Raw genomic sequence first — 14,835 nt, 5'->3', positions numbered from 1 at the left:
AGAGAGAGAGAGAGAGAGAGAGAGAGAGAGAGAGAGAGAGAGAGCACCTCACCGTGTCTCCCAATCTGGCCTTCCGTCCCTGGCAATCCTCCCAGTTCAGCCTCCCGTGTTCTGAGATGACAGGCAGGTGGCACCACAGCCGACCTCTCACTTATCTTTTGAGCGATAGGGGAAAATAATCTGGAGGCACCTGGCCAGGGACAATGTCAGCAATCCAACCAAGCGTGAAAGGGAACCTAAGTCACACAATAAGAGAAACTCTGTTTCATCTCAGTGCAAAAGACTATGCCAGCCTGATCACAAATTTGAGGCTAGCCTAGGCTATGTAAGGAAGATCCTGTTAAGCAAACACACACACACACACATGCATGCATGCATGCACGTTCCCAAGACAGTACCCCCTCTAAGTCTAAGTATTGTTCAGAAAAGAGCATGAAGGAAAAGCCATACACTCCGTCCTGAAAAATCAAGTCAGCTGTTCAGCTGACTCATTCCTGGTAGGCAAGTGGGTCCCAGGCGGTACCTCTGAAATCTACAAATAACCCAAGTATGCCTGCTCCACACCTGTGCACACACACCAGCGGGATTTTCTTTAACAGCCTCTGGTTGTGTTTTTCTGAATTTAATTGTACATCTGTGTGTACAACTCTGTGTAAGAGGATCCTCTAGGATGGGGTGTGTGTGTGTGTGTGAGGGGGGGTGAGAGGGTGGATGGATAAGTGGCTGGGAGGATGGATGGATGGGCGAATGGATATAAATGGATGGGTTGTTGATTAACCAGATGATTGGTAGGAATGCCTGGAATGGTGATCATAGCTCTGTGGTCATAGCTGGTTATCTGATTGTCTGGATGGATGGATGGATGGATGGATGGATGGATGGATGGATGGATGGATGGATGGATGGAAGGAAGGATGGATGGAAGGAAGGAAGGAAACGCGTGTGTACCGCACACCAGAAGGGTTTCCCTTCTCTGCCGAGAACTAACTCAATAGACCGAGTTCCCATGGAATCCTCTAGCATAAGGTGGTCCACAAGTGCGTGCAACATTCCATTTCATTAATCTAACACCCAGGAGTCCAAAATTCATACAAGTAGTTAACCACGATACACTGCAAAGTGATGCCTCATGCACAGAAGCCCAATCCCAGACCGGTTCTACCCTGTGTAACCACATGCATGCAGTACCCAAAGAGGCCAGGAGAGGGCATCAGATCCCCTGGAACTGTAGTTACAGATGGTTGTGAGCTGTCATGCCTGGCCTAGGAATTGAACCTGAGTCCTCTGCAAGAGTGGCAAGTGCTCTTAACCCTCTCTCTAGCCTCATAAACGATCATTCTTGCCCTCTGTCCTGGAAGTTTTGTTTTTTAACCTCTTTGGATTCTAGCAATTGTAGTTATGAGTGAAGCCACCTTGTGTCCCAGTCCCCGGTCAGGGCTTCTCAGTTATTAAGAATCCAGACTGGGTCCTTTTTGAGCTCCAGGTCACATTCAGAGCTTGGGCATCTGAAAACCCATCTGTCCACCAGCTCCTGTCCATGCCTGCCGAGGACGCTGGCTCGTGCATTGTTCTCTGAACGTAGAGCTTCTAGGTTTTCCCTCTCTGTCCACCCAGAGCTACTTTTGTTAATTCTCGCTATGAAAAGGTCTGTTTCGCAGCTCCGCTGTCCACAGAACCAAGCTAGCCCACCACTGGGAGGGCACTGCAGCTGGTGACCCCCTTCCCAAAGCCCAGATGCCGTGTTCCGGCATTGTGGAGAGCTCTTTCGAGCAGGCAGCCGCCCACAAACTGTGTAGCATAAGATCCTCTAACAGCTGAAGACAGAAGAGAAGACGGCCATGTATTTCTGTCCACAGGGAGCCCCAGGCCTCACTGGACTTCCGGGACCCAAGGGAATCAAGGGAGACTCCAGAACAGTAACCACCAAAGGTTAGTTCTCCGTGACTGAGCCCTTCCTGGCTCAGTTAGCAATCTGGGGGTCCTGGGATGGGTAGATTCTCATGCAATTCTTTCCCAGGTGAGCGAGGACAGCCAGGTATCCCTGGTGTCCACGGGATGAAAGGTGATAACGGCGTCCCAGGACGTGATGGGCTGGATGGATTCCCTGGCCTTCCCGGTCCTCCGGTAAGCAGTCGCCATGGTGTGAGCGGTCCATTCTCTCATTAGGACCTCCATGTTCTTTACACTTTGCTGGGTCACGGCCTTGGCGCTGGCGCTCACCCAACCCCACCCTCACAATAGGTTCATTCTGCTTTAGTCAGCAGACATTGTGTTTTAAAGACTAGTGACTGAAGGGCCCAGATATTGAGCCCAGACTGAATGAATGAATGAATGAATGAATGAAGCCCAGAGGAGAGAGATAAATACCCGTCGTGGTCTACTATAGAACAAGACCCATGTGTTGTCAGGGAAGGGTCTTCCTGCTCTGTCCCCAGAGCAGATCTTGGAGAGCTAGTCTCCCTCAGTGTTCACAAATCTTGCTTGCTGTAGCCAGACGCTAAGAACAAAATGTCCACCTGCAGAAACCCATTGGCTTGCCCCAACACACACACACCATCCACCTGAGTCTAGCTGGTCCACTCCCTGATCTCTGGTGGCCCTGTAAAATGTTTTGTTAGCGCCACACATACTAGAGCAGCTAAAATATGGATGCACCGAGGCTCTGAGGGTCCTGCAAACAGAAAGAGAGCTTGGCCCAGTATCCATCCCATAGTACTCTCTTGGAATGCAAAGGAGAAAAGTGATGTCATGGGCAGGGTGACTCCTCAGCGTCTGCCTATCTGCCATCAGAAGTCCCCTTTCATCCATGGCTCTGCAGGCATGCTGGGGCAAGCAGCATCTCATTAGTTGTATATAGCACTGACTCTGGAGCCCTGCTGGGGGCTACCATGTGAGCATTGCCCCTCCCCACTACTCAGAGCTCACCACTCCCTACCTCTGTCCCTCCATGGCCCACGCAGGTGTTCCCACCTGGCTGGTATCATCACCACAGACAGGGCATTCCACTGACAGGACCCTAACCTGTCCTCATTCCAATCCTGTAATATTGCCTCTTATTCTAAGAGCACATGGCTCCTCCTCCTCCAACTAGCTCACTTCCGTCATGATATGCTGTCCCTCGTGAACAGCAGACATGTCACACACTAATCCTAATAGATAGACTGGATGCTGATCCCTGTGCCCATGTCCTGAATATAAATACGTCTCTCCCCAACCAACCCTCCATTGTGCTGATTGGTGAGGCTATAAATCTAACTTCAACTCGGTCACCTGTATAGGCATCTTCCTCCCGGTTGTCCTCAACCTGTGGCCCAGAAGCCCAGCGAAATGGGGAAGGGAAATTGGGAAGCCATAGCTGCCCCTGATGTCTGTATGCGTTTGAAGGTAACTGGGATTCTCTTACAGGGCGATGGCATCAAAGGCCCTCCTGGAGATGCAGGTCTCCCTGGCCTGCCCGGAACCAAGGGCTTTCCAGGAGAAATGGGTCCTCCAGGACAGGGCTTACCAGGCCCGAAAGGCGAGCGTGGTTTCCCTGGAGATGCTGGGTTGCCAGGACTTCCAGGCTTTGATGGTCCTCCAGGTCCCCCAGGAACACCAGGACAGTTAGGTATGAAGGAGCCCTGCCCTCATCCTCCTGCCTGGGACAGTCAGCGTGGCTGTGTTGCCTATTCTAGACCATACGTGTGTGCCCGGGGAATCAGGCAGCAGCATCATACACCACGTCTGTTCCCAGCACATGGGACAGATGTGCACTGCAGGCTCCTCCGGACCACCATCTTTTCCGCTAGGTGGCTGGGAGGTAGAGCTTCTTTGGGCAAATGAGGTGACCCATGCCCGAGCTGCTTGGCACCGCACGCACAAATACACACTCAGACACCTGCGCACTGGGTAAGCCAATGACTTTCGTTGGGTCTAACCTTGCCTCCTTCTTCGTTTGTGTCTCTCCAGACTGTGACACGGGTGTGAAAAGGCCTATTGGAGATGGCCAGCAAGTGATCGTGCAGCCAGGTACAGTGATGGACACCAGGAGTCTCTAGACTGTTACTACTCTGGGCAGTATAAAGTGTGGGACTCAATGGCCAGTGCCCCATGGGAGCCTGGCCTGTGTCCTCATGCAGATGGGCAAGGACTCCTAGAACAGACATGCTCGCAAGACGTCTGTCTTCAGTGGAGGACTCTCAGCAGGGAGGCCAGCTGGGCATCATCAGCCTGGGTGTCTTAGTCAGTGTCTATTGCTGTGAAGAGACACCATAACCAAGGCAACCCTTAGAAGGGAAAGCATTTAACTGAGGGCTTGCTTGTGGTTTCAGAGATTTAGTCCATTTTCATCATGGCGGGGAGCATGGGCGCAAACAGGCAGACATGGTGCTGGAGAAATAACCAAGAGTCCTAAATTCAGATCCGCAGGCAGCAGGAAGAGAGAAACACTGGACCTGGCTTGAGCTTTTGAAACCCCAAAGCCCACCCCCAGTGGCACACTTCCTCCAGTGCTGCCACACACACTTCAACAAGAGCGCACCTCCTAATTCTCCCTCTCAAACAGTGCCATCCCTAATGACCATGCATTAAACATAGGAGCCTATGGGGCCATTCCTGTTTAAACCGCAACACTATGTTTAACTTTGCACCTGCTCAAAGCAATCAATCGTGGGGCTCACTCTGAACCATGCAAATTCACAAAGAAATCAGTTTTCTTTAGAAATTATAAATGTGTGTCCATCTACTGACAGATAGATGTCTTCAGATGGAAGAAACCTGTCCCCCTGGAACTATCGGGACCCACAATGATTTGGTTGGGTCAGGGCTATTGTCCCCGTGGGAAAACTTGCCAGCACAATTCCACTTTTTATTAGACTTTTTTATTTAATATCTTATTATAATATTAAACAATGATAGCATATTGTCTATGCTAATAGTCTGACTTCTTTACATGATGAAATTCAGCGTTTGTTTGCGTCAGAGCCAGGAGTTATTAGGTCATTGAGTTCATCTGAGCATTAAGTAGTAACCAGTCTTCCCGACTGCTTCTGACCCAGCGGTACCCAAGGCAGTGAGCCTCAGCACTGACATCACTTCGGCTCACCTACCTCTCCTCTGTCTCCAGGTTGCATTGGAGGTCCCCCAGGACCACCTGGCCAGCCAGGACCCCCAGGCCCTACAGGTAATATTCATATTCAGCCTTCATGCCATGGCCTGATGTCTCTGCTTCCCATCTTGGCTTTCCCTTCCGCTGGCCCCGCACGCCTGCTCATCTCTGGACACACTGAGGTTCTGCCATCAGAACAGCTACAAACTGTGGTCACTTCCCAGGGAAGCTAGCTCCTCAGCACTCCATGAAAAGAATGGACATGGTGTTGGGTAGTGGTGGCACATACCTTTAGTCTCAGCACTCGGGAGGCAGAGGCAGGCAGATCTACAGGAGTTCAAGGCCAGCCTGGTCTACATAGTGAGTTCCAGGACACCTAGGGCTACACAGAGAAACCCTGTCTCAGAAAGAAATAAAAAAGAATCTACATAGTAAGCACTGGGCCCCTGTTTTGCCTGGGGAAAATATAGCAAGAGCCCCCCCCCTCTATTTCCCCCATCTCTCCCTTTTTAATTTTTTTTTTCATTTTTACATACCAACCTCAGTTCCCCCTTTCTCCCTTCTCCCATTCCTCCACCTCTCCCCCTTCCCACCTCCCCTCCACTCCTCAGAGGTAGTAAGGCCTCCCTTAGGGAATCAACAAAGTCTGGCATACCAAGTTGAGGCAGGACCAAGTCCCTCCCCCCTGTTTCAAGGCTTTGCGAGATATCCCACCATAGGGAATGGGCTCCGAAAAACCAGTCAGTGCATTCAGATAAATCCTGGTCCTACTGCCAGGGACTCCTATAGACAACAGATCAAGTCACAAAACTGTCACCCACATTCAGAGGGTCTAGTTTGCTCCCATGCAGGTGCCCCAGCTGTAGCAAGAGCCATTTTATGTTAGCCTCCGCCGGCTTCATCCCTTCCAAGTTCCATGATAGGCCTCATTGGTTCACGATGAAGCTGGATCACATCCGTTGGTCCTCAGAGGATCTGACAATGACTGTGGTTTCCTTGGGTGTCTAGGTATCAAAGGCAGCAGAGGAATGCCAGGAGTCCCAGGAGAATTTGGAGGACCAGGGCTCAAGGGCTTCCCAGGAGACCCAGGTCGTGAAGGCTTCCCAGGACCCCCAGGTGAGTCAACACAACTTGTGTCCTTTCATTGAGGGAATGGCTCATGTGTGTGATCAGGTCCACCCCAGCTCGATTATCTTCCAGGATTGATAACTGTTGTCCGAGCTCTTGAGAAGTTAAAAACTCTTGGCTTTTTTTAACCATTGCTGTGCTGGATGGATGCAGAGATCTGGCGGGAGCCACAGCCTTGACACAGGGAGATATCCCTTAATGGATAGTGAACAGCCTAGCACTGGCCTCTCCTCAGAGTATTCCGAACATGTAGATAGTCCTGTCACCATTGGCTGCTAGTGTGTAGTTAGGTTTACATGACGGGCACACCAGAGAAAACAATCCACAATGGGAAATCTATTTTGACTCACGGTTTCAAAGGCATCCATTCATCGTGGTAAGGTGAGCAGAGCAGAGCTGTTCACATTGCGGTGACCAGGAAGCAGAAAAGGGGGCAATACAGGAAGACCCGGGGAGAGTAAAGCCACCAAGAACATATCCCTACTAACCCAGCTAGGCCCCATGTCCTACCTTCACCGCCTCCCAATAATGTTATTGTGTTATTAATCCACAAAGGGATTAGCATATTGATTAGTTCAGTACCCTGGTGATCTCATCATTTCAGGAATACCAAGGTGTGCTTCACTAATTCTCCAAGCTTGTATTTTATTGTTTTTTAGTGTGTAAGAGTATTTGCCTGCATGTAGATGTGTGTACCATGTACATGCCTGGCACCCAAAGAGACTAGAAATGGGCATCAAATTCTCAGGGACTGGGGTTGTTGAGGATGATTGTGAGTCCCGCGTAGATACTGAGTCTCAAATCTAGGTCCTCTGCAAGAACTGCCCATGCTCTTACCCACTGAGTTCCCCCAGGATTTCCTCAGTCCAAATGGGTAGATAATTAAAGATAAGCACTCAGTGCCTGGTGGGGCGGCACACACCTCTAATCCCAGCACTCAGGAGGCAGAGGCAGGCAGATCTTTGTGAGTGGAGACCAGCCTGGTCTACATATCGACTTCCAGCCAGCCAGGGATACACAGTAAGGCTCCATCTCAAAAAGAATAAACACAGAGTCTAATGGTCCCTCCTCAGTGCCACACGGAATGTCCCTATGACAGCCATCCACAGCTTTCCCACTCACTCCCCACTGCCAGCATCTCTAGGTGTTGGGGTCTATTTTCATCACTCCATCCATGTTTTGATACAGCGGAGTCTGAAAGCCGATAGTGAAGGAAATCGAAGAGGTTTAATGACATTGAGTGGTCCAGTCTCTGGGCAATGGGCAGGCTCTCGGGCTACAGATGCCCTTCTGAGACCTCATCACACTCTGGCTCTCTCGATGCTTGTCAATGCTATCTCAGAACATAACAGTGCAGACTTGTGGCTAAAGGTACCACCCTTGCTTTGTTTCAGGGTTCATGGGACCTCGAGGATCCAAAGGTGCTACAGGCCTCCCGGGCCCAGATGGACCCCCAGGCCCTATTGGACTTCCAGGACCAGCTGGACCCCCTGGAGACAGAGGGATTCCAGGGGAAGTCCTAGGGGCCCAACCTGGGCCCCGAGGAGATGCTGGACTACCAGGACATCCTGGGCTAAAAGGGCCTCCAGGAGAAAGAGGACCCCCTGGATTCCGAGGTGAGTGGTTGACAGGTGGGGGGGGGGTCGCACTGCAGCCCCCAGGGTGAGTGCAACGCCCTTCTCAGTGGCTTTGGTCAGAAGCCCACAGTGTGCGTGTGAGAGAATGCAGTGGACAACATATTAACCGTCCATGGCCAGGAGACAGTGGCCCACAGACTCTGTGCTCACCATACAGGCTTGCTGCTTTCTCTTCAGACCTGTAGCCGGTGTGCAAACTGGGAAGGATGTATCCCAGAAAGTGCTGGCGTGTACTCCTGGCTCAGGAGCATTTTTAAATGTGGCTGAATACTGATCTTGCCAAGCTGAGAAAACTAGGCTAAGGACTTATACGCAGGAGCAACTGGGTTTCCTGTCCTGGAATATTCGCACAGTAGCAAAGGCAGAAGGAAACCTCCAAGACGCTGGTCTCCATGCCCTAGCGACTCGCCTGTTTTGTGGCTTTAGCTCTGCTCTGCCTGGAGGGTGCTTCCTGCAGTCCTGACTGCCTCCTGCTGGTGTTTCTATACTGAGTCTGATCAAGCAGGAATTTCCTATGATGAAGTGATCAGAGATATCTCACAACTCTTGTCTCTGGCTCCGCAGGAAGCCAAGGCATGCCCGGAATGCCAGGATCCAAGGGTCAGCCAGGTTTCCCAGGACCTTCGGGACAGCCAGGACTCTCTGGACCCCCAGGACAACATGGGTTCCCAGGAGCTCCTGGCCGAGAGGGACCCTTGGGGCTGCCAGGCTCCCCCGGCCTTGGAGGTAAGAGTTCAGCACCTCAGGAATGTCTGGGGCCCTCGCGGGTGCTAACATCCAACCTAACATGGTCTTTTCCTGGGTAGTCATCAAGCTGTGTTCCAAGGAACCCACAAGAACTGCAAGGGGTTCCAAAAACAAATCCTATCTTTTGTCAAAAAAAAAAAAATGTAAGCAGCTGGAGGAGACAGCTCAGCCTGTACCTGTTGTGTCTGTCGAGGGCCTACATGTGGTTTCATTAGGAAAACAGACAATTTCACTGCAAAGGTTCAAAATCCCTGCTCTGGTGCAGAAAGGAGACATTCAGGGTGGCACTGGCAGTGAGCAGCTAGACCAGAGTGGTTAGCTCTCCCACAGCACTCAGTGCAAAACTGACCCAAGGCTTTTGCATCTCACGGACCAGCAAACATTTCCAAAAGTTTGTTTGGTTATGGCTTTGTGAGACCCACCCTGACCATGTTGCCCAAGCTAGTCTCAAATTTCTGGGTTCCAGCAATTCTCCTGTCTCAGTCTCCCAAATGCTGGGACTGCAGGTGTAAGCCACTGGATCTGGCTTCCTGATTTTTTGTTTTGCTGATTAAGAACTTTTTTTACCTATAAAAGTTGTAACGGTGCCATACACTGACAAGTAAGAAAGTTCTTAATGGAATCTTTACTCCTAAACTTGAAAAACAAAATCTCTAATCCTCCTGCATTCCCTGTTGCCACAGTTGGGCAGTAATTTTGCAGAGGGCCTTCGCCATCTCTGCGAGCAATCAACTATGCACACAGACCCTCCTGCAAACCAGGCCTTTCCCTGGTCTCAGGGGTACCCATGTGTGGCTTTGTCTGTATCCCAAACTGCTGCCTGGATCCCCAGCGAAGCCAGCTCTCCTGCATGCCATGCTGGTGGCCAGTGCTGAGAAGGGGGTTCAGGCCTTCTGCTTCATGTTCCCAGGGGCTCAGCAGCTCCTAGTTCCTCCATGGTCTGCAATGATCCAGGAGACTACAAAGCCCCGGCTCTAAATGAGCCAGGCTTTATTAGATAGATGATCTCCCTCGTGGACAAGCTTGTGTTTGGTCAGGGTAAGGCAGGCAGAAGCTGGAGGGTGGCTTGCTGCACATGACACACGGCTTGAGGCCAAGCGTCATGCAAATAGGAAGACCCTGGCACCGAGCAGGAGGTAGGTGGCACAAGAGTGGACAGGGCGACCAGAACAGAGGCACAAGTACCCAAGGGCTGGACTGAGAGCTCATTTGAAGGAGAGGGGCGGTGACTGGGTGAGGAGTTGGGCAGGAGATAGAATGTGTTAAATACCAAGCTGGGGGCCACTGGAGATTTAAAATAGACAAACATAGTAAGCCAGGGATTAAAGGCCACCAGCTCCTTGCTGTGGGGGAACCTGAACAGTGGAGGGTACGGGAGGACATTGGTGGTTCTCTAGCATCAGGACTGAGTCAGGGACTCAGGAAGGAGCAGGGCTGACCAAGCATCAACCGCTGCTAAAACTCTGCCTGTTGGCTTACCCTGGGTCACTGTAGCTGACCCAAGTTGACAGTGTCCTGCTGCCATCAGCATGGGTCCCTGGGTGTGGCGGCAAGGAGCTGTCCCTGGGGAGCTCTGTCACGGTGACCTCTCTAGGAAGTCTAATCCCTGCAGGGCTCACAGGCCGTGTTTTAAGGTTCATCTCTGTCGGGACAGTTTTCTGTTTTCCTCCAAGGAAATTTATCTTCCCAAAGGCTTTGTAAGGGTTGCCCTGTATGCCCTTTAATTTTGCTTCTCTTTCTGACAGGTTTACCAGGAGACAGGGGTGAACCTGGTGAGCCTGGTGTCCCTGGCCCTGTGGGCATGAAAGGTCTGTCTGGGGACAGAGGTGATGCCGGTGTGTCAGGCGAACGTGGTCATCCCGGAAGCCCTGGATTTAAAGGAATGGCGGGGATGCCTGGTGTCCCTGGGCAAAAAGGTAAAGAAGCATGAGGTCAAGGCAAGGACTCCCTTGCTGGGACTGTGAGGTTGGTCACTCTCTGACGGAAGCAGCTGTCCTGGGGGTCCCAAGCTGGCTAGAGACTGACCTCACCCACCTGCCAGCCTGAAGCCGCAGGAACCCAGGAGATTAGCTGATGCTACTTAATGTCCATCAGCAAGCCAGTTTGTCTCCTTACCTCAGGGTTATCAGCACAAGGAAGGTTCTAGACAGAACCTGCTGTAACCAGGTTCAGATCCCGGGATGATGGTGTTTTTATCAAACACCTGGCCCCTGGAACTGAACTCATCACACACACGAAAACTATTCCAAGAGATGTTCTGTGGGCAGAAGTTGCTGGAAATACCCTGGTGACCTCCCTAAAGCCCGTGGCACCTGCCCATGGTGTGAAAGGACTGGGGTCAGGGTCACTTTCTCCTGTGGGACCCATCCGAAATCCTCCTGGGACTCCATGCTGTCACCCGCCCGACGTCTGAGGCTCTTAGAAAGTGGTTGTCCCAGAAATCCCTGCTCAGGGCAAAGGGACTTCACAGGCTCTCATGTAAGGGACATGGCCACAGTGTCAAGGATGCAGGAGACCAGCCTGTCCCACACACTTGGTCCCCACTTAACCCTCTCCTTCTTCCTCCAAAGGCGTCCGAGGGTCACCCGGAATGGATGGCTTCCAGGGCTTGTTGGGACTCAAAGGAAGGCCAGGGTTCCCAGGAGTCAAAGGAGAAGCTGGGTTCTTTGGAGTACCTGGTCTGAAAGGCCTGCCCGGCGAGCCAGGTGTTAAAGGTATGGCCTTGCTTCAGATCCAGAGGTTTCTGTTTGGTAAATAAGCCGGACTCGGCAGGGCCAATAGACACACATTACATGGTCTCTCATATGAAGAATGACTGTGTGTGTGTGTGTGTGTGTGTGTGTTCATTTTATACTTCATTTTGTTTTCCTGGGATAGACTTGTTAGCACGTTATCTAGACTGGTCTGGAGCGCCCAGGTCTACACTCCCCACCTGGGTCGCCCTCTGACTGGAACTGCAGGCCTGTCCTCCTGCACTGAGCTATAAGTTACAGTTTTTACAGATTTCTAGCAGAATAGTTCTTCCAAGATTTCAAGATTACCTTTGTTTGTAGGTAAATCCTATGCTAACTCAGATCTTTTAGGACATGGAACCAAAGTTGCTCACTTAAAGTTAAATTGGGACTGGGCGTGCGTGTAATCCCAGGGCATGGAAAGACCGAGGTCTAGGGAGCTCAAAGGACAGCCTAGTCTATGTGGAACCTTAGCTCAAACAGAGAGAACAGAGACCTGACTCCTAAAATTAAGTTAGATTTGAAACGCAGCTGCACTGTGCTCCCTCGCTGTGGCTCCTCCCTCGCTGTGGCTCCTCCCTCGCTGTGGCTCCTCCCTCGCTGTGGCTCCTCCCTCGCTGTGGCTCCTCCCTCGCTGTGGCTCCTCCGAACCCCCATTCCCGTGCTCAACACAGAGCTCTGAGGGCCAGACCAGTTTAGTGACTGATTCCCTCACCATCAAGGTTCTTGGGAAATGACAGAATTCTGCTTCCTTCCAGGAAACCGAGGGGACCGGGGCCCTCCAGGACCACCTCCTCTTATCCTGCCCGGGATGAAGGACATTAAAGGAGAAAAGGGAGATGAAGGACCAATGGGCCTGAAAGGCTACCTGGGCTTGAAAGGTGAGTCAGCATACGGGGGGCCAGCTCCCTCTGCCCCAGCCCTGGCCCTCCTGCCTGGACTCCAGGACAGTCCTGCACTCTGCCAGACTTACTTTGTGTTTTAAGTCTCCCCATAATCAGCGTCTCCCTGATCTTAATACCAGAGCCACGCCCCTTTTCTGTGCTCTGGACACTGGGAGATGCGCTCAGAGTGCAGTTGCAGGCATAGGGGGAAGGGTCCTGCCCTCACCAGGCCTTCCTGCTCTTCCTACAGGTAACCTAGGAATGCCTGGGATCCCAGGACAGGCTGGAATCCCAGGGCTACCTGGGAGGCCCGGCTACATCAAAGGAGTCAAGGGCGACATCGGAGTCCCTGGCATACCAGGCACGCCAGGACAGCCAGGGGTGGCTGGCCCTCCTGGGATTACTGGGTTCCCAGGGTTCGTAGGAAGTCGGGTGAGTAGGTGCCCCTGCCCTGCTTGTTCTACAAGATCCACTCCCCTCTTCTGCTCTGGGATTAAGCCACAGATTTGGAAGCAGCAAAGGCTTTCTAAGGACAAGGTTACCTATGTGCAGCATGAATTCTAATTGGTCTTAATAATAAAAACTCGGAGTCAGCTAGCAGGGCGTGAAAGCTGAAGGATCAGAGAAGCAGAGCTGCAGCCACTAGAGTTCTTACCTCTACCAATGCTCAGACCAAAGGGGCAACCCTGTCCTCAGACTGCTCCAGACTGCTTCTGTCTCCACCAAACCTCAGACTACACGGAGCTCCTGTCTCCTCCCACCTTATATTCCTCTCTCCACTCAGCCATATCACTCCTGTCTCCACCTCCCTAGCGCTGGGATTAAAGGTGTATGATCCCAAATTCTGGGATTGCCTTTGTGTGGCCTCTATTTCTCTTTTGGACTGGATCAATTTTGTGTAGCCCAGAGTAGCCTTGAACTAACCGAGATCCCTCTGCCTCTGTCTCCCGAGTGCTGGGATCAAAGGAGTGTGCCACCACTGCCTAGCTCTGCGCTCTGATCCTCAGGCAAACTTTCTTTGTTATATCATAAACAAAATATCACCACACCTGTGCCTATCAGTGACAACCTGAGGACTCGCCAACTACCATTGCCCCTGTCCTGGCTTTTCAGTGTAGGGGCCTCAATATTGTTTCTGTTCAATTTTGTCTTAGGGCGAAAAGGGTGCCCCCGGAGTAGCTGGGCTTTTTGGCGAGACTGGCCCTACTGGGGACTTTGGTAAGTGTCACTGGGACAGTGAAAGCAGGGTGGTCAGAGCTTAGCTCCTGGCTAAGCGAGGTGCCTTCGGGCCTGGGGCCAGACTGCACAGCAGACGGTCCAAAGCTAATGAGCTAGAGCTCATCTTCCTCTCTGCATGTCACAGGTGATATTGGGGACACTGTGAACTTAGCAGGAAGCCCAGGCCTGAAGGGGGAACGGGGAGTCACCGGAATTCCAGGTACACAAGTTACTTCGTTTCTTCCAACAGCCCAGAGCATTGCCTCTGGGCCTGGCTTGCTGAGCGTGGCCTAAGGGACTGCAGCAAATGACCAAAGCCAATGCACAGGAGCAGCCCCCACGTGGGGAGGCAGCCGACGCAGTCATACATGTCAGCATGTGTCCTCTGTAGAAAGAGCACTCCACACAGCAAATCAATCTCTGGTTCCAGGTATCAAGGGATTATTCGGTGAGAAAGGAGCCGAAGGTGACATTGGATTTCCTGGGATAACAGGCATGGCTGGAGCCCAGGGCTCTCCTGGACTTAAAGGGCAAACAGGTGAGATTACTGTAGCCATGGCCAGCCACCTTGGCCATTCCCTCCTCCACTGCAAGCACTTGTGTCCAAGAGACTGCCCTGTACATACGTCCCATTGCCTGGCTCCATCTGGAGACCAGCAATACATAGCAATGCCATGTGGGCTATGGGAGCTCTTAGCAATGGGGAGTGGACAGGGCCAGTTAGGACCTCGTGGGAGGCTCCCCAGAGGCCTGCTCCACCTGTCAGGGCTCCTACACATTCAGACTTTTCCTGCTCATTCCCCCACAGGTTTTCCAGGGCTCACAGGCCTGCAAGGACCACAGGGAGACCCAGGACGAAGCGGACTACCTGGTGACAAGGGAGACTACGGCTGGCCAGGAGTAGCAGGGTTGCCAGGTAAGGGGGATCTCTTTTTAGGAAGAGAGACAAGTGACCACCAACACTCAGGGCCAAGTGTCCAGACTGCCAGATTGCAAGGAAAGGAACCTGTCTGTAGGCTGCTGCCACTGAGCCCCATGGGTAGACAGGGACAGGTATGTCAGTGGCTGACTATGGTCACAGGACACTGAGTGCAGGTTTGCAGCCGTGGAATCAGCTGACCAGAAACCAGGCACGCTCTTCAGCAAAGAGGGCACACGCTGAGCTAGAGAGATGGCTCAGTGGTTGAGAGCACTGGCTGCTCTTCCAGAAGTCCTGAGTTAATTCCCAGCAACCACATGGAGGCTCACAACCATCTGTAATGAGATATGGTGCCCTCTTCTGGCCTGCAGACATACATGGAGGCTGAACATTGTGTACATAATAAATCTTAAAAAAAAAAAAAGAGGGCACACACCTACAGAAAAGTGACTAGAAGCTTCCAGGGAGGTCTCTGGCCTTTTTT

At 51.9% G+C, this 14,835-nt stretch overlaps 1 protein-coding gene across 1 annotated transcript in view; it reads left to right on the top strand.

Annotated features, from left to right (window-relative positions):
- Col4a2 (collagen type IV alpha 2 chain) overlaps nt 1–14,835 on the top strand; it is a 137,755-nt gene that overhangs the window by 111,780 nt on the left and 11,140 nt on the right. The window contains exons 23-38 of the mRNA XM_005366318.3: nt 1,857–1,929; nt 2,018–2,124; nt 3,406–3,607; nt 3,949–4,008; nt 5,105–5,161; nt 6,095–6,202; nt 7,609–7,830; nt 8,416–8,577; nt 10,344–10,514; nt 11,169–11,312; nt 12,089–12,211; nt 12,465–12,646; nt 13,369–13,432; nt 13,578–13,652; nt 13,863–13,970; nt 14,241–14,348. Coding sequence (XP_005366375.1) covers nt 1,857–1,929; nt 2,018–2,124; nt 3,406–3,607; nt 3,949–4,008; nt 5,105–5,161; nt 6,095–6,202; nt 7,609–7,830; nt 8,416–8,577; nt 10,344–10,514; nt 11,169–11,312; nt 12,089–12,211; nt 12,465–12,646; nt 13,369–13,432; nt 13,578–13,652; nt 13,863–13,970; nt 14,241–14,348 — 1,966 coding nt within the window. The remainder of the gene's footprint in view (nt 1–1,856; nt 1,930–2,017; nt 2,125–3,405; nt 3,608–3,948; nt 4,009–5,104; nt 5,162–6,094; nt 6,203–7,608; nt 7,831–8,415; nt 8,578–10,343; nt 10,515–11,168; nt 11,313–12,088; nt 12,212–12,464; nt 12,647–13,368; nt 13,433–13,577; nt 13,653–13,862; nt 13,971–14,240; nt 14,349–14,835) is intronic.

Source organism: Microtus ochrogaster, unplaced genomic scaffold, assembly GCF_000317375.1.
Source record: "Microtus ochrogaster isolate Prairie Vole_2 unplaced genomic scaffold, MicOch1.0 UNK7, whole genome shotgun sequence".
NCBI classification, from domain to species: Eukaryota; Metazoa; Chordata; class Mammalia; order Rodentia; family Cricetidae; genus Microtus; species Microtus ochrogaster.
This window is presented reverse-complemented; position numbering and strand designations above follow the sequence as displayed.